The 27,136-nt window shown below is 40.9% G+C and overlaps 1 protein-coding gene across 2 annotated transcripts in view; it reads right to left on the bottom strand.

Annotated features, from left to right (window-relative positions):
• Positions 1–27,136, bottom strand: part of LOC124605750 (protein disulfide-isomerase TMX3) — a 185,566-nt gene that overhangs the window by 67,384 nt on the left and 91,046 nt on the right. For both annotated transcript variants that reach the window (XM_047137631.1, XM_047137632.1), the window contains one exon: positions 2,691–2,823. In XM_047137631.1, the coding sequence (XP_046993587.1) occupies positions 2,691–2,823 (133 nt within the window). The remainder of the gene's footprint in view (positions 1–2,690; positions 2,824–27,136) is intronic.

Raw genomic sequence — 27,136 nt, 5'->3', positions numbered from 1 at the left:
ATTGTCATCAGTATTTGGAATGTTGTCATCTGAAAGTAGGCAGTGAACAGCCACTCAATCCCCCTTTAATTCATTGGCTTATGTATATCCACCATGACAGATGGGAAGGCTGCTGATGCACAAGAAAAGAGTAATTGGTGTGACAACGTTTGTCACAGAAGAACACAGGAAGTTAGCCTGTACTGTACTGCCAAATCTGTACAGAGACAAAAAATATATAGTTGTATTATTGGCCATTTAAGCATTAACAACATTTTAAACTAAGTTAATATGATCATTCCTTCTGTATTTTTCTTGAGGCTTCATTTATTGAAGCTAATGACTACCACATGAATTTTGATACTGGAAAACAAGAAGGGTATGACACAGTACTGGCAAAAGACAGAAGAAAATAAATGTGTTGAAATTTCTCTCTCTCTCTCTCTCTCTCTCTCTCTCTGTGTGTGTGTGTGTGTGTGTGTGTGTGTGTGTGTGTGTGTGTGTGTGTTTTTACAACTGAGTTTTATTAAATGAAAAAATTATGAAGGGAACTTTTGAACATTCCTGTGTGCCCACCTAACCAAGGAGTGACAAAACTGCACAACGTGCCTGCCTTTTAAACAGTATTCTTCCATGAATCATCAGCCACACTTTCCATTGACCACTTCAACTCTATGTGGTGCATGACTATAAACAGTCACGGCCAACAACATACAATTCACAAATTTTTACACAATTACTCGTAGTATATGATATGAGTCATTCCCAAGATATGAGTTATTCCCTCATCTTCCCAATCAGTCAGATGAGTGGAGTTTAGAATTTAGTTGCCACATTACCACTGGTACTACCACCTCCTTTCTCTATTCTCCCTTTACACTTTTTACACAGTGACTGAATTAATGTTTAATTTTTTTACATTAGTTGCTTTAAAAGCTGTGACTCAGCAGATAGTTGAGTAAACATGAGACAATATATCCAAAGATCTGAGGTTCAAACTTACTTCATTCAATTAATACCACATTGTGTTCCATAACTCCCATCCTGTAGGCATGTGGAATGAGTTAAGCTATACATTAATATGCAAAGCAGCCGACTCAAGCTACTTCTGTAAAGTATATTACCAACAAATTATGACTAGTGCTAATCTACGCAAACTGATAGTTATGACAATTAGTTACAGATTACTTTATGCGTGTATGTGGGGAGAAAAACAGCTACGTTGGAAAAGGAAAAAGCCACCACTCCTCTTCTTATGCTATTCAGCCAGCTGCTCTTATCATCTAATCCTTTGAACAAATTCATTATGAAAATTCACAAAGGCTGCTATAAGTACTAATATGCTTTCAATGTTAAAATCTTATACAAAAATTAGAGAATCTATTTCTTTGAGTTGAAATACTGGGATAAATTGAAGGAGGAGATGCTAATGAGGTACTCTTTTACTTTGTTTCTGAACATCTGATGGTTTTCAGTTGCCTCTCTCATGTCTACCAGCACCCCATTTTAGACTTTTTTTCCCTCAATAGAAAAATCTCTTGATTTGTAGACAGGGATGAAGAGTACACTGTACATTATGTTTATTTGTAGTGTTGTTGTTATGAATGGTACTGTTCATCTTAAGTTCACTTTTGTTACTAACCACAAATACTATTATGGAACATTTGCAATGTAAGAATCCTTATATCCCTGAACAAAATGTTCAGTTATCAACTTTACTCAATATTCTTATGGTTCACTTCTGCAAAATAATTTCTTTTTCAGCCTTCGCTGAACAGTCCTGAAAGATGGTGCCACAGGACAATACTGAGTAAGATTAAGCTAGCAACCATGTCTGCAGGTCAGCACAAAGAGTTCTGAATGCAAAGCAGGGTCTACATATGCTGGCACCACCTCAGGTTATTATCAGTTTGGGTGCCCAGGAACTTCCAAATTGAGACTCATCCAGTGTCTGCACAATGATCTCTACCTTTGGCACCTGTAAGTCATTTTTATTTGTTTGGATCTGCATAGTATGTATGATCTGTCATAAGACTAAAAGTTAATTTGTTTGCTTTGTACCAGGAGTAAGCCTGCTCCATTGTTCTCCTGGCTGTGTCTGACCTTGATACATTAATGAGTATACTTCTGTCATCAACAAACATCAGAATGTTTGATGAGCACTCCAATAACTTTGGTAAATCATACATATAGGCCAAGAACAGTGGCAGATCAAGCAGATAACCTCGTGGGACATCATATATCATTTCCCCACTCCAAATTTAGTCTTATTCCTATAATATCATATGTTTGTATGACATTCTGATTCCTATCATTAAGGTATGATTCCGTCCAGGAAATAGGTCTTCCTTTACTGTCAAACAATTTTAGTTGCTGCATTAGAATTTGGTGATCTACTCAAAGGTCTTGGTAAGATCACACAAAATGCCTACAGGGTACTTTATCTTATTTAGAAATCAAAACCTCTACATATTAGATAGCAGTGCAATGAGAAAAAATGAAAGTACTAAGGGATGCGACATCAAAAAAGCAGGTGAATTAAATTAGATAGAATTTTTGTAAAAGAAAATGGTCCAGCATAGTATAACAAAAGTATGTAGCTTTCATGCATTTCCCACTGGGGTTTCAAATACAAAGACTAGTATGGTCAAATGTGACAGCACCCAACTAACCTGCACTAGTATGATAAAATGAGACAGTACTCAACTAACCTGCAAAGAAATAATATTCGTCTTCCTTGTACACAGCAACAACTGGGTGTGTATGATGGTCAACCAATTTTGTTGAGACTGAATAGAAAAACGCATGAGGTTGCAGTATTTCAGCAATACTTAAGTACGCATCCTGTACAAAAGGCAACACACAGAAAAATGATATTAACTATGTACCAAAACTGAAGAGACATCTATGCTGAAGGTTTTTAAAACTAGCCCCCTCTCACTTATTAAGTGTATCCAACCCTTTGCAATAACATCATAAAAGATTATCACTGTTGATAAATTTAATAAAACACAAACACAACTCCGACAAAATAAACAAAAAAGCAGTGCGTGTCTGCTATAACAATTTTACTATTTGCCTAACTACTAATCATGCAGAAACACAAAAAATTACATATGAGTTCATACACACATGGTAATGATGTTACAGGGTGTTTGAACAACTGAGGAGAGACATGTGTATTACAAAGTTTTATGAAAATACTTCGTTTTGTGTGCTGAGTGAACAATTCCCCGCATCACGTAATTTAATAACTGAGTAGATCAATATGTGCAGCAAAGCAAGCTTTTTTTTCTGAATAAGTGTTGAAAAATAAGGAAAAGTTTAAATACATTATATCAATGACTTCTTAGATGTTCACAGAGTGATACCAACCTAAACATCTTGCTCAGAAACAAATCTCCAATGTCCTATCTCCACACACAGACATACTCTTCACAACGCTAATGACAAGACCACAAAGGAGCACCTACATCATAACCTGATAATATCCAGCACTGGGACAACTGACTCATGTTCTCCACCAAGGCTTCTTGTGTTCCACTGAAATAAGGATTTATCTTCCCCACTATCCTTCCCATCTCTCCAAACCTTTGCTGTATCAACTGCCCCTATTCTCTGCCAGCTTTCAAATCCTGTCCTGTGTGCCAAGATGTAAGACCTGTCTAAAACATCCACTTCTTATACCAGCCCTGACACTGGTATTTCCTATCTCCTCAAAGAGCCACTGTGAAAACAGTTGCATAATATGTAAAGGGTCTTCAACAAGCACATCAATTTTGAACTGCATAGTATATTTGTGTTTGTTGGTTGACCACAACATTGAGTATTATTTTGGTTTCCATAAACATTCTGACTGTTGCTCATCTATTTCTCACATATCTTCATTGTGTGTCTAGCCATGGAGCTGTTTACTATTGTTCAGCATCTGCTAACAGCGAAAACATTTTATCAGACTGAAGGAAGCTATGCAGTAATGACATTTTCACGCCATTCCAGGATGCAATTAAGCACCGAATGAATTGACAGTTCACAGACTTATTGTAAAATTCAATGAAATGGGTTCAACAATGAACATTAATGGTTCTGTGTTCCCTCATTCCGGCCAATCTGCATCAAACAATGCCATGGTTTGTGATAGAGTGGCTGTCAGTCCTGTGAAATCAGTTTTTTTGCGATTTTCAAGAATTGAGGTTAGGGTAGTCTTCAATATGCCAAATTATTCTAAGATCTCTAACACCACCATTACAAAATTCAATGAATGCAGATCTGACAGAAACCAATCATGAGAAAAGGAGACAGTCTGTTGACTGATTTCAGAGAAGTTGACAGGAAGACGACTGTTTTGTGGGGAATGTCATCTTTAGTGAGGATTCGCACTTCCACTCAAATGGATTTGTGAATAAACTGAACTGCTATATCTGGGGGTCAGAAAAATTTTGCTTAGTTTGAGAGAAGAAAATGCATCCACAGTGAGTGATGATTTGATGTGACTTCTGGGTGGGTGGCTTCATCTGGCAGGACGAGTTGTGACAGTTAATGGAAGCCAATAATAGGCATTGGTAAGACCTTTTCTGTGACCTCATTTCAATCTGATGGTCACTGAAGTGTTGTAGTTTCAGCAGGATTGTGCCACTTGTCAACACTCCCCATGAAAAACTGAGTTGCTACATAAATGGTTTCTGGATCCCCTCATTTTCCCTAACAGTGACCAACAATGGTCATCACAGCCATCTGACTAAACCACTTGTGAATTTTTTTTATTTGGGTTTATCTTAAATCATTTGTGTCTGTCAATCTGACATGTTGGTGAAATGTAAGTGGAGTCTTGTCAGGCAGTCACAACAAGTTCCACAGACAGCATACTTGAATGGCAGTGCAGTAGAGGTGGTCATATACCTGACACTTTCCATACTTGAAATAGGAAGGTGTGATGAACACATTTATGTATTCTGCAAATATGTTTTGAAAAACTGAAGGTCTTAATTTGATACGTCACAAATGCCACACATTTTGAAGGACCCCATACCAATCTTGCTGCATCTTCTATACAGCAATGTATGAGGGTAGTTTGAAAACTTCTCACAAAAGAACAGAAAGGAACACCTTATTTCAGTGAAACTTTATTTTTCAATATAGTCCCCATGTACATTAATATACATGGCACAGTGATGTTCCAATGCCTTGGACCACCTCAAAAATTAGATTCCTCTAGGCCTGCAAAATACCTAACTACTTCAGACATCAGTTCTTAATTTGAAGAAATCTCCATCCACCGATGAAAATCAGATGAATAAGGTGGGTGTGGCAACAATCTGTATCTTAGCTCATGTATTTTTGCCACAGCAGTGACATTCATGTTTGGCCATGCAATGTCTTGAAGGAAGAGGACTGTCTTGCTTCCCAAACCTCACCTTTTTTCACACATCTTGTGCTGTAGATGGTCCATGAGGTTAGTGTAATATTGTCCCATAATTCTCTGAATAGTGGGAAGATAACATATCAGCAGAACCCCTTTCACATCCCAGAAAGCTGATGCCATGACCATTCTGGCTGACAGTATTACCTTAGTTTTCTTTGGTGGCGGTGGTGGTGATGGTGGTGGTGGTGGTGGTGGTGGTGAATCAATATACTGCTCCTTTTGTATCTGGGGTGTTGTAGTGGATCCTGGTTTCATCTGTGGTCACAAACCGGCACAAAAAATCTTGGTGGTTGCTATGAAAATGGCTCAAACACTGTTCAGCTATTTCTATTCTGATCCTGCATTAATTCTTAAGCAGGGACACCTATGTATGAAGTGCACCAACCTCAAATAATGTTGTCTTATACTGTTCCATTCATGCTTTAGAATTGTGAGCCCTTACATATTCCTTCTTATTACTTCAGCTAACACAGTGATAAGCTGTGTTGCTTTACATCCAGGTGACCATCAGTAATGCCCTGGAATGGTCCCATCAGTCAGTGGTGTTTGTGTGGACCCCAGGACACTTCGGAATCCCAGGCAATGAACTTGCCGACAGGCCACGTGGAAACCGCTTCTGGAGATGGGCATCTCGCAAACTGACCTACATTCTGTCTCATGCCTCAGGGTTTTCTGGCTTTGGGAGACAGAATGACATAACAGTACGCACAACAAACTGTGTGTCATTAAGGAGACTTTGAATGTGTGGAAGTCTTCAATGCAGTCCTCTCGCAGGGAATCAGTTGTCCTCTGCCGGCTCTGCATTGGCCATATGTGGCTAACACATGGTTACCTCCTCGCAAGGACCCACCTCGGTGTCACTGTGACTCACAAAGGACAGTTGTCCACCTCTTGCAGGACTGCCCACTTTTAGCCGCTATGTGGCGGACTTTTAACTTTCCCAGCACCCTACCTTCGGTGTTGGATGACAATGCCTCAACAGCAGCTTTAGTTTTACGTTTTATTTGTGAGGGTGGGTTTTATCATTTGATCCAAGTTTTAGTGCATGTCCTTTGTCCCTCTGTAACCTCCATCCTAGTGCCTTTAGAGTGGAGCTTTTAATGTGTAGCAGAGTGGCTGGCTTCTCCTTTTTATTCTCACAGCCAGCCAGCCATGGTAATCTGCTCTCTTGTTTTGATCTCTTCTACATGTTTCTTGTGTCTCTCTGTGGTTTTCTTGTCCGATTTTGCCTATTTTCATGTTTGTTGCCCTTCTGTCTTTCTTGTGGTTTTCTCCTTTCTTCCAGCTGTGTTTTGTATGTCTTGATTATTTTACTCCCACCCTTGTGGAATTATTTTAATCAGAACGAGGGACCGATGACCTAGCAGTTTGGTCCTTCCCCCCACCCTCTCTTTTAAACCAACCAACCAACCAACATCTACTAAAATAAAAAAATATGAAACTTTCACGGATGGTCTGTAGATGACAATGTAGCCGAAATGGATTCATAAAAATAAAAACATTTGACAACTGTAGCAGCAATCTGGATTTTATTACATAATGTCTCTAAGAGATATCTTCAATTTTGTGGGTATATTGAATCGCAAATTAAAACATTATTATTACTGTTTTGAATACAATATGTACTCTGTATGCTTAGCATTATGATCTGTGTATAAAGTTGATAACATTTCATGCATTTCACTTGTTTGTTTCTAGACACAGAAGTCACACTTTGAGCAGATTATTGGTGCTTTTCACGCACTATTTTACAGATAGCCTTTTTTGCATTTCTCGCGGATGATGATGGTGATGGTGGTGATCATGATCATCTTGTTTCGTTTGCAATTTCCTGTTTGGGACTTCTTACTTTTTTTCCCATCATACAGCTACTCATTTGTTAAATTGGCGTTCATGCTCCTGTTCACTCTTTGTTGTTTCCCATTTGTGAGTTCATTTATCAAATAAAGAGTGAACACCTTTCTCCTATTTTTGATTATTTGGTTACATTTATTGCGACCATGTCCAGAATATTGTAGAAGACATACGTCGACAATATCCTGCAAGCAATCTTTGCCGGATTTTTACGAATGATTTGATCAATGGTGTCCACACTATATTTTGTGACACTACAGAAGTAACGTTTCCTGATTTGTTCTTTCCTTCTTTGCTCTCTGCTACTTCAGGATATAATGTGCTGAGAATGAGGACATTTGTATTCTTCTTCCCTGGGTAAACTGTCAGAGTGCACTGTGACTAATCAGTCTTTTTCAAGTTGGTGATGAAATGTAAAACACAATTATATTCTCCACTCAGTATTGGATATCCTACGAAATATTGTTTATTTCCCCACTAATGATTTATTCTGATTATGCTTCTTGACAAGCTGAAAAGATAAGAAAAAGTTGCCTGTTGTCACAATCCTTCCTTGGTTTAGAAATGGCTCCATAAGGTAAAGAATGACTGTTTACCCAGTGGCTGCTTGTTTGGTTGGCCATCTCCTTACCAAGGTACAGGAAGGCACTGCAAATGTACTTTAGTGTCTCATCTGTAACTGTCCAATACTTGAATCATGATTTGTCAGGGTTGTTTAGCATAAACTGGGGTAAACCTGCACCTCACTTTGGTTGAAAGTTACTGCTCTTCAATTTTAATATTTTCCATATTTCAGAAATAAGAGCTAACTTGCAAGAAAGGATGTTTAGAGCTCGGACGTGACTTGCTTTCAAGCAGAGAAATCTGATTACTTTGCGTAATCTGTCTCATGTTGTTTCTTCCCTGATTAATTAGACCCCGAAGTATGTGACCAAAGGTCATTCGAGAAAATGTCTTTTAGCACAAAAGGCACCTTTAGTGTACATGATACCATTGTTGCCTCCAATTCCTTTGATGATATGGTCCAAGCGGTCATTTCCATTTCATCATGAGCATTTCCTTCTGTGTGTTTTTTATTATCAGTATCAATTAGTTAAAACACGTGGAAAGCCACTAATGATAGTCATTGACTCAGTGGCAGGTTTTCTCTCTCCTGTAAGGCATGCAAAGTAGCTCTTATTCTCAGCAATGGCTTGTTATGATCTTCCATTCCAACTCTTAACTGCCATCATTGCTGTTGTCCCTGTTGACTCCTGAGGCTGTCATGGTGAGAATTGTTAGGAGGCGGGGAGGGGGGGGGGGGGGGGGGAGAACATTTATTGATGGTAATTCCTCCTCAGTTTTGCTGTTTTCGTCAGTTGTCTCTGGCTGAAAATCACCATCTGAATCCAGCAAATCACTTTCTGGGTACTCAGGGATATGTAATATGCTCTTCATTAATAAGACCACAAAAAAGCACTGCTATGTGATGAAGCAAGCAACAACAATAAAACATGGCTGAAAAATTACATTACAATATTCAGCATGGGAACATTTCTAACAATACTTATGTCATTGTTTGAAGCCATAGTTGTTGACCAAGGCTAAATACAACTATACAACTCAAGTACGTTTGTGATTATGACACGCAATATTCTAAAAAGGAGTTACACCATGGTTAGTTAGTCCAATAGACCCTTCCCACTGTTCTGTATACACTTCATGAAATTTTTGTACAATTGTACATATTCAGCAAATTGCTGTACAGTTGTCAAAAGTAGAAGAAATGAGGAAATATCAGGAAGTTTGGTCAAAAGATGTTAAATTTGGTACTTTACTATGGAAATAAAATTTGAACATTGTCTTGACCACTTTCACTATCCTGCTGTTAACTGTGTGTTTCTTTTTCTATTTTTTTTTTTTTTTCAGCCATATACATTCCTTGTGACAACTGTGTAAGCTTATTCTTCAGTCTATTCCCTGTCTAACATCCTCTTCCAGGTATCCTTCAATTTCTCCACTCTTTCATCTTGTTCTATAAAAAATCAGTTAGTCCATTCTGACAGGTGGATTTGCCTGTGTAACTGGTTAAATTATTCTTTTAAAAAGTGTTGTTTTGGGTCAGTATCAGTAAAAAAACTCATCATAATCTGTTTGCTGGGTTTGTCCTCATCTTCCTCCAACTGATTGAGGTGTGAAAATTGTACTTTTTTTTGGGAGGAGTGAAGTTAAAATCCCGCTCTGAATAGAAAGGTAGGAGTGAAGTTAAAATCCCTGTCTGAATAGAAAGGTTTAGGTTTCTGTAGTTTCACTGAGTTGATAACAACAAATACTAGGCTGATTCCTATTTGACCTTTTCTCTGTACCTGATGATCTAGTTGTGAATGCGATGTTTTATCTTCCTCCCTCCCTCATAGCCGTGACGTCATAGCTATGGAACCCTTTTCTGACCACCATGATTTATTTTTCTTTAGAAACTTCAATGTGTTCAGTTCTGTTAGTAATTATACGTTCAAAAAATTCTGTTCGTTAGATTAATCTCTCTCTCTCTCTCTCTCTTCTCTCTTGTGGGGTACCCTTTAAGGTGTATTTAGCAGTTAGTGACTGGCAACCATGCAAGTAGCAAGTGCCAGGTATGAGGATATTAAGAGAAACACTAAACAAATGGTAACTGGAGAAGGGTGGCAGGAGGCAGAGACAGATATGTGGGAAAGAAGTTATGGATAAGTGTGTGCGTGCGGACTTGGACAGGAGTTGATCAGGCATGATTTGTAGCTGAATGATGAAGTGGTCTTTGGTCACCTTTTAATGTTGGCCATTAATCTGGCTGGCTGGGTTTTCTCATTATAATACCCGCATGTGGGGTAGTTCACAGAATCACCACCAGATGTCAGTGCTTGGGCAACAAGGTTCCTGCATAATAATGTATCACCCTTTATGAACAAATACATGAGGCATCAGTGCTCTGGGTGGAGATGTCTGTTGTTCCCATTTAGAGATGTGTGAAAATGAAAAAAATTGAGATTTTAGCAATGAATAAGTACTTCGTAAAGAAAAGTACAAAAGCAAAGGAAATTATGCCAATTTTCAAAATAAACTGTGGGACGCTGCTCCTTCATAACTGTTGCTAAGTGAACAAACAAGTTTAACTTTGGTTGGGACAGCTTAGATAATGATCCACGTAATAGTCAGTCAAGATGTGCCACCTTCCCAGAAATTATTTCGAAGTGCACAAAATAGTCAGGAAGGATAACCCACGAAAGAACGAGAAAGTGCTGAAACTCTAGGGATGTCTACTTAATTGGTGTATCACATTTTAACGGTGGAATTTGATATGAGAAAATGATTTGCTAGGTGGGTGCCGCAACTCTCAACCCTCGAGCAGGCACGCTGTTTCTCATAACATGAGTGGACACATGGTGTACTATGTATCCATGCAAAGAATAGCTTTCCTTATTTTGCGAGTGAGCAAAATCACAGTTTAATCCTAATTTAATTGATCAACAATTAAATAAACTTCCACTATATCATCTAAATCACTGCTAATGAAACAATAGTAAAATAATTTTTTATTACGTCACTTTGTTGCTGCATACAAATGTTACCCCAGAGTAATGGCCCACTCAATCCATTAAATAGTGCAGTTGTCTTACAGTCAAGCCAGCTGCTTATTCTTACTAATTATCGTGGAGACAACTGTCTCATTGTGGAATTAGAGGTTTGCTTGGAATATGGGTCATTTTCTCACCTGCATACTGGACTTCTGAATGGAAGCTACCAAAGGATGGCAACGGTAGCACTGGTCGATAGCTTGTAGGCTGCTCAAGGAGTCAGTACACAGGAGAACTGACTCGCCAGGGCACAAGTGGATGTGCTCAAGAGCATGAGATATGGCCGCCAGCTCTGCAGTGAAAACACTGCAGCCATCTGGCAAGGAGTGCTGTTCAATATGTCTTCCATGAACATACGCAAATCCTATGTGAACATCAGCCAACGAGCCATCAGTGTAAACCACTTCATGGCCCCAGTACATGTCGAGAATTGAGAGGAAGTGATACTGGAGAACCACAGGGTTAATGGAGTCCTGAGGGCCATGCTAAAGGTCCAGAAGAATCTGCGGCCTAGGTGTACACCATAGAGTGTAAGTGAATGGACCTTGAGTAGAGGTGGTAACGGGAAGGACTCCAGTTCAGACAGAAGAGACCGGATGCAAACTGCAATCATAAGCCTAGACCTGGGCTGCCGATGCGAGGGATGGGAAAAGGAGACAGTAATTCGGATGTGCACGAGAACTATGTACATGTGCAACATAACTGGCCAGCAGTTGTTCACGCCTAAACTGCAATGGAGGGACTCCGGTCTCCGCCAGGACACTGGTCACTGGACTCGTAAAAGCTCCCATCGCTATGGGAATGCCAGTCATGCACTAGGTCAAGTAAATACAATCCTGAGAGCGCCACCGAACCGTCAGCCAGACTCCCATGGTCAAGGCAGGATTGCACAAGGGTTCTGTAGAGCTGCAGCAGCGTAGAGCGATCTGCACCCCAGTTGGTGTTACTCAGGCAGCAGAGGGCACAGAGATGCTGCCAGCATTTCCACTTAAGCTAACGAAGGTGAGGTAGAAAAGTCGATCGGGTGTTGAAAACCAGTCCTAAGAATCGATATGTCTCCACTACAGTGAGTGGATCATCATTAAGGTAAAGTTCTGGTTCTAGATGAACGATGCAATGGCGACAGAAACGCATAGCACATGACTTCACAACTGAAAACTGGAAGCTGTGGGCTACAGCCTATGACTGCGCCTTGTGAATGGCTTCCAGCAAGTGCCGCTCAGTAACACCAGTACTGGATGAGCAGTACGAAATGCAGAAGTCATCCGCATACAGAGAAGGTGAGACTGATGGCCCTACAGCTAATGCTAGACTGTTAATACCCACTAAAAATAGACACACACTCAAGGAAGTTTTGGATAAAAATCAGGATCGGGCCCCAGAGGCCCCACTCATACAATGTGGCAAGGATATGATGTCGCCAGGTCATGTCGTATGACTTTACGTAAGTCAAAAAAGACGGCAACCGGATGCTGGCGTCTAGAAAAGGCTGCTCGGATGGCAGACTCGATGGACACAAGATTGTCAGTGGTAGAGTGACCATGGCAGAAGCCGCCCTGATATGGAGCCAGTAGGCCACGTGACTCCAGGACCCAACCCAACCTTCGGCACACCATACGTTCCAGCAACTTACAAAGAAAGATGGTGAGGCTGATGGGCCGGTAGCTATCTACATCAAGCGGGTTTTGACCACGTTTGAACACCAGAATGATGGTGCTCTCCCACCATTAAAATGGAAAGATGCCATCACACCACATCCGGTTGAAGATGACTAGGAGTGTCGCTTGTAGTGACACGAGAGATGTTTAATCATATGACTGTGGATTCGATCCAGCCCAGGAGCTGTGTCGGTGCAATGTGCAATGGCACTGAGGAGCTCCCACTCTGTAAATGGGGCTTTATAGGGTTCACTGTGGCGTGTAATGAACAAGAGGACTTTCCTTTCCATCTGCAGTTTGAGGGTGCGAAAGGTTGGGAGGTAGTTCTCTGACGCAGAGGCTCAAGCATAGTGCTAGTCAAAGTGCTCGTCAATCATGTTTGCATTGATAGTTAAAACACCACTGATGTTAATGCCAGGGACATCTGTTGGGATCTGGTACCCAAAAAGATGTCTGATCATCGTCCAGACTTGGGAAGGTGACGCATGGCATGCAATGGTTGACACGTACCTCTCCCAGCACTTCTGTTTCCGTCATTATATAAGCTGCCAAATGTGGGCACAGAGTTGCTTAAAGGCTATTAAGTGCTCCAGGGAAGGGTGCTGGTTACGTCACTGTAGAGTTCGCCAACACTCTTTAATTGTCTCAGTGACTTCCGACGACCCCAAGGGAGTCTTTCGCAGGGGGCACTCTAAAAAACGAGGGATCGCATTTTCCGCTGCAGAAATGATCATTGTAGTGACCTGCTCAACGACATCATCAGTGGCACCATGTGGGGGAGATTCAGCGGTGACAGCAGAGGTGAAGGCTTCCAGCCTGCCTTGTTTAAAGCTCATCTGGGTAGGTGTTCATGGGCACGACACCGGGGGGAGTGACAGGAAGATGGGGAAGTGGTCACTACCACACAGGTCATCATGTGCTCTCCAGTGCATAGATGGGAGAAGGCCAGGACTGCAAACCGAGAGATCAATGGCGGAATATGGGCCATATGCCACACTAAAATGTGTGAGGGACACCTGTATTTAAGAGGCAGAGATCAAGTTGTGACAGTAAATTTTCGACCTTCCTACCTTGGCCAGGTAGCATGGCACCATCCTACAAGGGGTTATGCGTGTTAAAATTTCCCAAAAGTAGGAAAGGTTTAGGGAGTTGATCAATCAGTGCAGCCAATACGTTCAGGTGTACTGCACCATCTGGAGGAAGATATGGCACAGGTTCACTGCATACCGAGTTCAGGACATAGACGTAAACTCCCCCTGACACTATTATAGTCGCAAAGGTTCATGTAATATCCCTTATAGCCACGGAGGGCAGGGATCCACATTGCCAGGAACCAGGTTTCCTGGAGGGCAATGCAGAAAGCAGGGGTAAACCTTAACATTTGCCTTAGCTCAGCCAGGTGGTGGAAAAAACCTGCCGCAATTCCGCGGGAGGATTACGTTATTGTGAGACTGGGAAGGCATGCAGTCTACATCTCAGGATCACCTGTTCCCACCAGATGAGTACCTGTGCGATTGACATCCATTGTGTCTCAGGGCCCAGCGAGATCTAGGTCGTCAGCGGACGCCAGAATCTCCACCTCCTACTCGGATTCAGAGCTTGTAGGTAGTGGTGGTGTTCGTGCCACCACAGTGCCTTGGTTCTTGGATGTCTTTTTCTTTTTAGGTTTCTCTTGCTGCTCCTTAGGTTTGTCTGGCCTCACTGATTCAGTCTCAGGGACTGAGGAGGACCATGAAGCCCTACAACCAGCTACCCGTGGTTGCTTCAGCCACTCGCTAGTGTCAGCTTTCCCACTGGTAGGAACATGGGAAAGGAGTGAGCCAAGGGATCCCTTCCTGGCGAGAGGAGCTGAAGAAGACTTACGCTTCTCCAGTTGAGAAGAGGGGACTGACATTGCTGATGGCTGGGGGAGGGGGGTTGGCTCCTGAAGTAGGTTGTGCAGGAGCAACAGGGAGGGAAGTGCCCCCCCCCCCCCCCTCACCCAACAATCAAGGGGTCAGGTGTAATCTGATGGCTCTGCGAGCTAACTGTATGCGATGGAACGGAAGATGGTAGAACCGTTGGCAGCAGAGGTTAACATCATATGCACAGGATGTAGCCTCTCATTTTTCTTTTAGCGTTAGAGCAGGCCAGTTGGTCCGGGGTCTTGTATTCCATTATTTTTCTTCTTTCTGGAGAATCCTGCAGTTTAGCAAGCAAGGTGAATGGTGCTCTCTGCAGTTGACACAAATGGGAGGCAGGGCATAGGAAGTATTGGGATGTGGAGGACATCCACAATCCCGACAGGTGATGCTGGAACTACAGCAGGAAGACATATGGCCGAACTTCCAGCACTTAAAGCACCACATCAGGGGCGGGATATACGGCTTTACATCACAGCGGTAGACCATCACCTTGACCTTCTCAGGTAATGTGTCACCCTCGAAGGCCAAGATGAAGGCACCGGCAGCAACCTGATTATCCCTCTGACCCCGGTGGACAAGCTGGACAAAATGGACACTTTGCCACTCTAAATTGGCACACAGCTCATCGTGCTCTAAATTGGCACACAGCTCATCGTGCTCTAAATTGGCACACAGCTCATCGTCAGACTGCAAAAGAAGGTGCCTGTGAAGTATTATACACTCGACTATATTGAAGTTCTTATGAGGCATGATGGAAACTGAAACATCCCCAGCTTTTAACAGGCGAGTAGTGACCGTGACTGAGCAGAGGATGCTGTTTTGATCAAGACCGACCCTGACCGCATTTTAGACAAGCCCTCCACCTCCCCAAACTTGTCTTCTAAATGTTCCACAAAAAACTGAGGTTCCATTGACAAGAAAGATTCTCCATCAACTCTCGTACCTATGAGGTACCGGGTTGAATAAGCTTCGCTGCCATCCTTAGCCGGAAGTTCCTCCCATGGTGTGGCTGGGAGAGGGTGGGGATGGGGGGAGGGGCATTTGGGGTTGTATTTCTTAGCATCAAAGTTAGACCTAGACCACTTAGAGACTGCTGGTGTTTGACCACCAGCAAGAGATGACATACTATGCTTCATGGCGTGTCATCTGCTCAGATGCCACCCACTCCGACCAGGGGCCCTCCCTATAGGCACCACCCAGCCGCAGCAAAGGCCACCTGGCAGGATGGCCATCGCCAAGAGTCCCAATGCCCCAGGATGATGGACATCTACTCCTTGGCATATGTGGGGAGTTAATGGCACAGCAATCCCTGTGTTGTCAGGGGGCTACAACCAACAGGGTACATGGCGGCCCCACCACAATGGACTGGCTACCGAGCTGGATATCAGGCACAAACGAGCTGTATCAGGCACAAATGAACTAAGAAATCCATTATTGTCGACAACACACAAAGCAATACTGCACAGAGGATGGAGGAAGTGCACCCAGGAGGGTGACTTTGCCCAACAGCTGGAGAATGAGCAGAAGTGCAGATCCATGTTGACGAAGGATGTGGGAGATCTCGGCACATGATGGACACTATGCACCATGTAAGATGTCCTTTTCCAATTGGCTCGCTCTTTGGGAAAATTTTGAAAAATGGAGGTCAAACCCTACAGGGGATCATCACATAAAGGCCGAAACCTGTGAGACTCCTTTTAGTTGTCTCTTACAACAGACAGGGATACCTCGGGCCTATTCTAACCCCCGGACCCGCAGAGGGCTATAATGTTGGTTAATTATGTGTTTAGATATACAACTTTGATACTTACATCGAAGTATCTTCAGTGATCACTGTCACTCTGAATTGTATTACAATGTGGTGTAGATTTAACTCTTAAGGGGGCTGGTCTGTGGATAACACAGGGAACCTTGAAAAAATTGTCAGTTTTCTAAACAGTGGAACTCAAATAATAAAACTTGTAAGCTCATATAACACTTACCATCTTAAGGCATCTTTTGGGAACATTTTTATGTAAGAACCACAGCTTTAGCTCTCACACTTTTTAATTGTATTTTTTGTTGCAGGTGAAATAAACCATGCTAATTATTTATATACATCATAGGTACACATTACTCAAAATACAAACAAAGTAGAAGGTTTATTTTTTCCTGTAGTGCTGCCCTAAATTGTGCTACAAAAAGATTTTAAGTATGATTATTAAAAATTCTGGAAATGAATTCAGGGTTTTTCTAAAAAAAAAAGCATTTTATTTTCAAAGTTAAATCACAAGAGTAGTCTACTTTTTAGTTAACCATGTTTTAAGACAGTATACAAAATTTCAACACTATCTTTAATAGCTTTTAGCCAAAGTGTACCGGAACATGAAATAATTTAACCTTCGGGAAATTCATGTTAAAGTTAAAACTTGCTTTTTGTATTGACTTGCATACCATTAATGCACCGCAAGTCCATATTCATCTTGTTTCCTGTGTTGTTCTTCCTCCCTTCTCTTTTTCACACTACTACTTATTCTTGCCTCTTTGGTGGCTTCCAAGCCTGATTTTTCTGCTTTACAGAGTCACTAAAGAGTCTCCTTCGGTCAATGGCTATTAGAGCTCTATGCGTATTTAGTCCACCAGACAGTCCCATCAGTTCCACAACATTAAGCCTTGACAGTGCACCATCATAAAAACATGGAACAGCATCTAGCACACCTATTTTCAAAGTATTTAGTCCTACTAGAACAGTTTTTGGTACCCGTTCCCATATACAATTGTTGAAAGAGTCCTACCATGCAAACATTTCTCTAATAATCTTGTGCCAGTAAGATCCCAATATATAGGTTTTCTAACTTCCATTATAGCAAATGGCAAATAACGTTCATTTAAAATGTCATCAGGTTGTTATATTGTGTTTATGTAGAATTCTCTCTCATAAAAGATTTTTCATTGTTAAAGGTTTAGATAATATGCGTAAACTTTTCATTGCTAACACCATTTGTTCTGTGCTGTGGTTATCGTTCTTTAAGTGCTTGAAGAATGCAGATGAATTATTTTCACTAACTCTCATGTGCTCTCAATGTATAATACTGAAGTTGCCCTAGCTGTCCTATTGAAAATTTATTGCAACCCTGACATTTGATTTTGTGTATGCCTGGGTTTGCATATGTTGGTAATTTTGTTTTTTTTCTGGGTGAAGTCTATGGCAGATATTGTTGTTGGTTCTATTGGGTTGGTGCATAAGTTCATAGTGTTTTTATTTTTCATGTTGGTATCCCAGTTGCTATGGGTTTATTTCTCGATTGCTGCTATTTGAGTTTACATATTATCATTTTTCCATTTGGAGATAGTGACTGGAGCTGTGGAGATTAGAAATTGGAGTGCCAAGTATAGAAATCTGAATATCGGACATTTCTTCTGAGAGTTCAATAGAGGGGTGACACCAGTGAAGGTAGCTAAAAACATATGTGCCATGTACTCTCCACATTCAGGATGACCTTTGGGGTTGGATGAAGATCATTGAAACACATTAATCCACAATGATCTATGTCAGTGTACTCAAGAACTGGCAAATGTGATGGACTGATCATTCCACCATCGTGTGACGTATGTATGCAATGGGAAAGGTTCAAAAATTGGATGTATGGGTACCACTTGGTCTAAGCCATAATCACAAAAATCAGCTGGTGGCCACATGTGCACCTCTGCTTGCTCCATATCAACTTGCTTGTGAACAACACCGATCATGCCCATTCTGTATCATTACTAGTGGCGAGAAATGGTGTCCTTATGCTAAAGTAAGAAAAAGAGCAGAATGGTTGAGCCCAAAAAAAGCAGCAACTCCCCTTACAAAGACCTACACACATCCAAAAAGATAATGTTATGCATCTGGTGGAATAGCGATAGTGTCATGTATTATGGAGTCCTTCCCCAAAATGTAACAATCACTGCTGACATTTATTGTCAATGACTGAGACAGCTTGCAGATGTAATGCAAGAACAATGACCAGCAATACTGCGTGATGTTATGCTACTACACAATAATGCTCACCTACATTCTGCTAGACTGATACAGTAGTGCTATACAGGAGTTGGGTTAGGAAGTCATTCCACCCCCACCTTATTCACCTGATCTTGCACCCCCAGATTTTCAGCTTTCCTGCTCCCTTTCGAACAACCTTCAAGGAACTTCCTTCCTGGATGAAAATGTGCTCAAAACATGTCTCAGCAAGGTCTTCACCTCAACACCATGCGATATCTACAGTCACACAATCAAAAAGTTACCCCAGTGTTTGCAGACTGTTGTAAATACTAAAGGAGAATATATTATTGATGATTGAAGTGTCTCATGTGTGCCTGTTGTGTTTATTAAGCTTATGGAAAAATGTTAAGATTGTGTACCAACCCAATATATGCGAATTTGATATGTGTTCTTCATTAGTATCTTTAATTTGTTTGATATGGTATCAATATATGTCTTGGGCATGTAAGTTGGTTTAGTCTTTTTTGTGTTTCTCTGGACAATTTTATGTCCTTGTGAATTTTTGGTTGTGTAGGTGTAGTTTTTCTTTTATATATCTGCATTAATATGTCTGGATTGAAATCACTTTGCTGTGTTATATATTGTAATGTATGAAGTTCTTTTTGTATGGCAGCTTCGTTCAGTGGTAGATTTTGTATTCTGAGGCCAAAGAAACACAAGCATCCATACTTCCAAGACCTGGTCAACAGAATACAAAATCTACCACTAAATCAACTTGCCACACAAAAAGAACTCAACAATTATGAGATGTATCACTACACCTACACAACCAAAAATTCAATAGGACAGAGGCTTGTCCAGAGAAACACCAAAAAAAGACAAACAATAAGCATACCTATAATTACACTATGTGATCAAAAGTATCTCGACATCACCAAAAACATGTTTCTCATATTAGGTGCATTGCGCTGCCACCTACTGCCAAGTACTCCATACCAGCAACCTCAGTAGTCATTAGACATCATGAGAGAGCAAAAAGGGGCGTTCCACGGAACTCATGGACTTCGAACGTGGCCAGCTGATTGGGTGTCACTTGTGTCATACATCTGTACGTGAGATTTCCACACTCCTGAACATCCCTACGTCCACTGTTTCCAATATGATAGTGAAGCAGAAACGAGAAGGCACAAGTACAGCACAAAAGCGTACAGGCCGACCTGGTCTGTTGACTGACAGACACTGTCAACAGTTGAAGAGAGTCATAATGTGTAATACACAGACATCTATCCACACTATCACTTGATAATTCCAAACTGCATCAGGATCCACTGCAAGTATTATGACAGTTAGGGGGTAGGTGAGAAAACATGGATTTCATGGTCGAACAGCTGCTCATAAGCCACACATCACGTCGGTAAATACCAAACAACACCTCGCTTGGTGTAAGGAGCATAAACATTGGATAAATATTGAGTGGAGTGACAAATCATGGTACACAATGTGGCGATCCGATGGCAGGGTGGGGGTATAGCGAATACCTGGTGAATGTCATCTGCCAGCATGTGTAGAGGCAACAGTAAAATTCGGATGCGGTGATGTTAAGGTGGTGTGTTTTTCATGGAGGGGGCTTGCACCTCTTATTGTTTTGCCTGGCACTATCACAGCACAGGCCTACATTGATGTTTTAAGCACCTTCTTGCTTCCCACTGTTAAAGAGCAATTCAGGGATGGCGATTGCATCTTTCAACACAATTGAGCACCTGTTAATAATGCATGGCCTGTGGAAGAGTGGTTACATGACAGTGACATCCCTGTAATGGACTGGCCTATACAGAGTCCTCACCTCAATGCTGTAGAACACCTTTGGGATGTTTTGGAATGCCGATTTTGTGCCGGGCCTCACTGAGTGACATAAATACCTTTCCTCAGCGTAGCACTCCATGAAGAATGGGCTGCCATTACCCAAGAAACCTTCCAGCACCTGATTGAATGTATGACTGCGAGATTGAAAGCTGTCCTCGAGGACAAGGGTGGGTCAACACCATATTGTATTCCAGCATTACTGATGGAGGGCAGCACGAACTTTTAAGTCATTTTCAGCCAGGTGTCCGGATACTTTTGATCACACAGTGTATTTAGATATAATATCAAACAAATTAAACACAATAATGAAGAACACACGTCACCATACACTTCACTCAGAAAAAACAAAATTACCAACATATAAAACAAAACAGTGTGGAAAGTCCGCAAAATGAATGCACTACCCAATGTGGCAACTCTAGAGAAAAATCCACCATTGCATCACGCAATGCATTGCAACCAACGATTCTGGGGAGACCCAACAACTGCAGTGAAAAGGCTGACTCAGAGCAACCTTGGAATCCTTCTAAAATAAAATTCGAAAAGAAATTCTTTCTAGGCTCTTTAAATGTGAATTCTCTAGTCAAGACAGGTAAACAAAAAGAAATAGAAATACTTTTAGAGAAAAGCAAAATTAAAATTTTATCAGTTCAAGGAACAAGGTTCCTAGATAAAAATATAGTAGATACTTGTAACTACAGAATCTTCAAAGGCAAACCAGCAATCAAAATTAAGAATCAGACGCCATCATTGGGTACAGCTTTCTATGTTCATCAAAATATAATAGGAAATTTAACAGAATTAAAATCTACCTCAGAGAGAATATCTTTCCTATCAGTTAAATGCAAAAACAAGGTATACAAGCTTGTTAATTGCCAAACACCAATAAATGAAGTCGGCAGGAAAAAACACAAGAAACAGAGGAATTCTGGGACCTTTTAGAAACTGAAACATCCAAAGTTCCAAAGATGAATGCCAGATCACTATTACGTGATTTCAATGCGCATAAAGGCAGAGAAAAGAAATTTAGAAATGAGGCAGGACAAGCCAACACAAATGGTATGAAGCTACTTAGATTGTGTCAAAGCTCTCACCTCAAACTAATATCAACCTTCTTTAGGAACCTCCAAAGAAAAGCTAAAACGTGGATATCTCCCAACCCAATGTTAGAAGACTTTCAGTTATATGATATGGCTGTTTCACAAAAAAGTACAATGGAAATTATGAAAGTGAAAGTAGTAAGGAACGGTGAATTTGATTCTGATCATAAACCCTCTGAAACTGAAGTCAAACTTCCACCTAATAAAGAACAAAGAAAGCCACAAAGGTTAATAAAATATAAAAGACAGACAGACTTACTGTAACAAAAGAATCAATTAAAAGCTACACTACTGGCCATTAAAATTGCTACACCAAGAAGAAATGCAGATGATAAACAAGTATTCATTTGACAAATATATTATACTAGAACTGACATGTGATTACATTTTCACGCAATTTGGGTGCACAGATCCTGAGAAATTAGTACCCATAACAACCACCTCTGACCGTAATAACGGCCTTGATATGCCTGGCCATTGAGTCAAAGAGAGCTTGGATGGTGTATACAGGTACAGCTGCCCATGCAGCTTCAACACGATACCAGATGTTTTCAATTGGTAAGAGATCTCGAGAATGTGCTGGCCAGCACAGCAGTCGAAGATTTTCTGTATCCAGTAAGGCCCGTACAGGACCTGCAACATGAGGTCGTGCATTATCCTGCTGAAATGTAGGGTTTCGCAGGGATCGAATGAAGGGTAGAGCCATGGGTCGTACCACATCTGCAATGTAACGTCCACTGTTCAAAGTGCCATCAATGCGAACAAGAGGTGACCGAGACATGTAAGCAATGGCACCCTATACCACCATGCCAGGTGATATGCCAGTATCCAATGTGCGTTCACCACGATGTCGCCAAACACGGATGCGACCATAATGATGCTGTAAACAGAACCTGGATTCATAAAAAAAAAATGATGTTTTGCCATTTGTGCACCCAGGTTCGTCATTGAGTAAACCATCACAGGCGCTCCTGTCTGGGATGCAACGTCAAGGGTAACCGCAGCCATGGTCTCTGAGCTGATAGTCCATACTGCTGCAAACGTCGTCGAACTGTTCGTGCAAACGTCCCCATCTGTTGACTCAGGGATCAAGACGTAACTGCGCGATCCGTTACAGCCATGGGAATAAGATGCCTGTCATCTTGACTGCTTGTGATACGAGGCCGTTGGGATCCAGCACGGCGTTCCGTATTACCCTCCTGAACCCACCGATTCCATATTCTGCTAACAATCATTGGATCTTGACCAACGCGAGCAGCAATGTCGCGATACGATAAACCGCAATCGCAATAGACTACAGTCCGACCTTTATCAAAAGTCGGAAATGTGATGGTATGCATTTCTCCTCCTTACACAAGGCATCACAACTAAGTTTCACCAGGGAACACCGGTCAACTGCTGTTTGTGTATGAGAAATCAGTTGGAAACTTTCCTCATGTCAGCACATTGTAGGTGTCTCCACCAGTGCCAATGCTCTGAAAAGCTAATCACTTGCATATCACAGCATCTTCTTCCTGTTGGTTGAATTTCGCGTCTGTAGCATGTCATCTTTGTGGTGTAGCAATTTTAACGGTCAGTAGTGTATAAAGACTAAATTAAAGTGGCTGAACATGGCAACTGGCTAGAAATATCCAAAGCGATTAATAATGTGGGGGAGGGAGGGGGGGGGGGGGGGGGAAGAGGGAGGGAGGGAGAGGGGCTAAAAATGGAAATGCTCAAAGAAAATTGAAGATTATGATCAGTTTAAACAACAAAGAAAGGAAACAGCCAGATTAATCACAAATACCAAATGAGCCTCTGAAAAGGAGAAACTTTTGGAAACAGACAAAAATTTCATAAAAAAATAATACCTGTGACTTCGATCAAACTTTTAAGAATAAATTAAAGAGATACCAAACACTAAATGTCTGTTTCAAAAATGAGAACGGCAAAACTGGGTTAAGTAATACTGAAAATTTTGAAATACTAGCAAGATATTTTCGTCAGCTTCTGAACTGTCCTGAACCAAGTCAAATTTGAGTTCTCGGATATTACTGAAAATTTGGAAGAAGATTTACCATCAAATATAGAAAAAATTTAAGTACTTAAAACCCTCAAAAGAACAAAGCTAGTCAAGAAGAGTCTATTACAGATGAACTTTTGAAGTGGCCCTTGCAAAACATAGCAAATGAGTTAAATTTACTCTCTGAAGAAATCTGGAAAACATAAAAATCCAAGAGGAATGGAAAATTGCCTTGGTATATCCACTCCACAAAGAGGTAATAAACAGGATGTAAAAAACTGTAGATGAATCTCTTTACTGGCAGTAGCATATAAAGCATTTTCCAAGATTTTATCAAGCAGAATGGTCATTTAGGTGAATATCAAAGTGGTTTTAGGAAGGGAAGGTCATGCTCAGAACAAATATTTAACTTTAAGTCAGTTATTTGCACACATTACTTAAGTCAAAGGACACTGAAATTATGTTTGTGGATTTTGATTTTGTTTACAGAGAAATTATAGATAAAATGATTCGATAATTTGATGTGAAGTCTAAGCTGGCAAACTTACTCTGTGAAATACTTATACATACAGTCTGTAAAGCAAAATTTATGCGAGTAATTTCACAGCCTTTCAAAATAACACAAATAAATCTCTTGGAAAAAATAGCAGCAGAACTGGCTTAAGAATTTCTGCAGAAAAAGCAAAATTTGTAACAAATGTTAAGGATCTTCCAAAATTCTCAAAACCAGATATGGACCAAATAGAAGGTAAAAAAAATTCAAATATCTAGGGGAGATAATCCAAGAAGATGTTTTGGAAAAATCGGCAATAATGGAAAGTTTCCATAAAATGGGGAGAGCATGTGGTATCACCAAAGACATCTACAATAAAAAGGCCCTATCCAAAAATGTAATAATAAGGCATTAAACTATAATTTAGACAAATATGAAGTACTACAAATGCAAATTATAATGAAAATATTAGGACCACAAAACACAGCAGAAGACCAAAAATTACAAAGTAATGCCAAAACATACTGAAATATACCAAAATACAGAAAATATCTCAAACATAATTAGAAAATTAACACTCATGTTTTTTGGACATTTATTTTGAATGCAGGACAGTAAATTAACTAGGTAATAAGATTTTCAAATATTTGTGCATTAAGAAGTCCACAACAAGCTGGATCAGTGAAATAAAAAAGGATTTAGAAAGAAACAATATAAAAAACAGAAGATAGAAACAAACCAGAAGCCTTTCAGGAAATAGTATTGAAAATAGAAGGATTCCAACAAGACTGGTTAAAAACTGTCTGAAGAAAGAAAGAAGAAACATAATGAACAAATGAAAGCATAATGGAAAAAAGACAAGAACAAAGGATGAAGGTTGAAGAACTGAAATTGAAGTGTGATTTGCAGATGGCCTATCTGTAGTAAAAAAAATTAAAATGTTTAGTTAATAACAATATACTTAAGTTATAGACAGCAACTGCAGACAATGCTTCTTCTACAATGGTAAATGGAATAGTTTGGTGTGCCATGAGACTGGGATTTCATCAGATTTTATACTAGCCACCAGCACGAATTGGGCATGCACCACATTAGCATAAATGACTGTGGCTGGACTATGGTGCCCAACATATGGAATATTTCATCTCCAAAGTCGGGCTTTCCATGTGCCTAAATACAGAGACAAGCAAAATAATGTGAACATCTGTACTTACTTGGGAATGGTTTATTAATAAGGGGCTGGACCCCATTTCCCTGTAATATAGCTGCAATTCTTCTTGGAATACTGGCGTATAATGATTGTATAGTCCCCAGTGGAATGTTAAGCCACTCTTTGATCAGAACCACCTCTAACTCCTGTTGTGACAAGGGAGGCAGAAATCTGCTCTGGCATCCACACTCCAATACTACCTACAAGGGTTCGATAATGTTCCAGTCCAGAGACAGTGCTGGCCAGGGAAGATGCCGCAGCTCAGTTGCATGCTCCTCATACCACAATTGTACTGTCCTGGCTGCATTATTGTTCTGAAATATGGCATGATAGTTGGGGAACAACATCTAAATCATGGGGTGCACCTGCTCACCTAAAACGTTCACGTAATCATTGGCTGTAATACAGCATTTTGAGAGTCATGATGGGACCGGCAGAATACCATGATATGGCTGCCCACGCCATCACACTTCCACCTCCATGCTTAACCACCGGGATCAAGCAATCAGGATTGTAGGCTTCTTTTGGCATTCTCCTCACATAAACCTGGCCTGATGTTGGAGTTAACAAAGATGTTGACTTTTCGGACCATATGACATGTTTCCACTGATCAGCCGCCCAGAATTTATGCTAGTGACATCATGTTTTATGCTTTTTTGCACTGGTTGTTGTTACTAATGGTTTCAGTATAGCAGCTCATCCATGAATATTCGCTTTATCAATATTATGAAAAGGAAAGTTGTCACTCACCATTTAGCAGAGGTGCTGAGTCGCAGATAGACACAACAAAGAGACTGTCGCAAATAAGCTTTAGGTGTGTGTGTGTGTGTTTATTTTTCATGAAGGCCTTGCTGGCCAAAAGCTTATTTGTGACAGTCTTTTTGTTGTGCCTATCTGCGACTCAGCACCTCCCCTCTACAGTGAGTGGCAACTTTCATTTTAATAATATTGTTACATTCCATCCTGGATTTCCCATTGTTTAATATTCGCTTTATGGAGTTCTTGGCCAACTGTGTTGATAGATATGGGATCTCGCAGATGGCTATTGTGCTCTGCAGTCACTTTAGCCATCATAGTTTTGTGTAATTTTGACACAATTCGAGTTAGTGTATGACGATCTCTGTCATTCAGTTTTGATTTGCGCTCACCGTTACGTTTACATGATGATTCCTTATTTTGTGTAGGCTGTGTGACTGTTGAAATGGTTGCTCTTGAAACATTCAATAATTTGGCGCTCTTGGTTACTGATGCTCCAGCTACTCGGGGCTCCCCAATCTGCACTCTTTGAAACTCTGTTAGGTCTTTCATTGCACATCAACATCGGCCTCTGAATGCAAACATGAGGTGTGCACTACTCATAAACGACCTGCACTGATGCCTAATCCTTAGTGAACATGCACAGTCCAGTGCGACATGTGCCTTACCTGCATTGTTGACTATCAAACACAACCATCCCATTACTACCACTGTTCACATTATTTTGCCTATCCCCTGTATAAGAGTGTGCCCATAGTATCTTGATTCAAATAAAATTACTGCCATCACAGTCACCAACTGCTGAGAAAACTGTTTTGATGACAGATGGCATTGTCAATGATCACGGTATTTTATAGCAAATAAATAGACCACAGTGCACCATTTACACATCAACTCAATGCTGGACAACTGATGAACAATCATACTATTCACTGTGGGATGGTGTCTAGAGTACAGAAGCCACTGCCTCACACGTGTGCTCTGGTCACTGCTCATCATGGTGCAAGAGATTAGCATGAGCATAAGAACACTACCACTGGATGCTTATAGCAAGGAAAAACATCACAGGGACTGGTTGGTTGGTTGTTTTGGGGAAGGAGACCAGACAGCGAGGTCATCGGTCTCATCGGATTAGGGAAGGACGGGGAAGGAAGTCGGCCGTGCCCTTTGAAAGGAGCCATCCCGGCATTTGCCTGGTGCGATTTAGGGAAATCACGGAAAACCTACATCAGGATGGCCGGACGCGGGATTGAACCGTCGATCACAGGGACTGATGAAACACAATAACAGACAAAATTGGGTACAGTTAGACAAACAATGTACAGTGGTACATCCCAAATG

This window comes from Schistocerca americana, chromosome 3, assembly GCF_021461395.2.
Source record: "Schistocerca americana isolate TAMUIC-IGC-003095 chromosome 3, iqSchAmer2.1, whole genome shotgun sequence".
Lineage (NCBI taxonomy): Eukaryota > Metazoa > Arthropoda > Insecta > Orthoptera > Acrididae > Schistocerca > Schistocerca americana.
The sequence above is the reverse complement of the archived record's forward strand: the minus strand, read 5'-3'. Positions and strand labels throughout refer to the sequence as shown.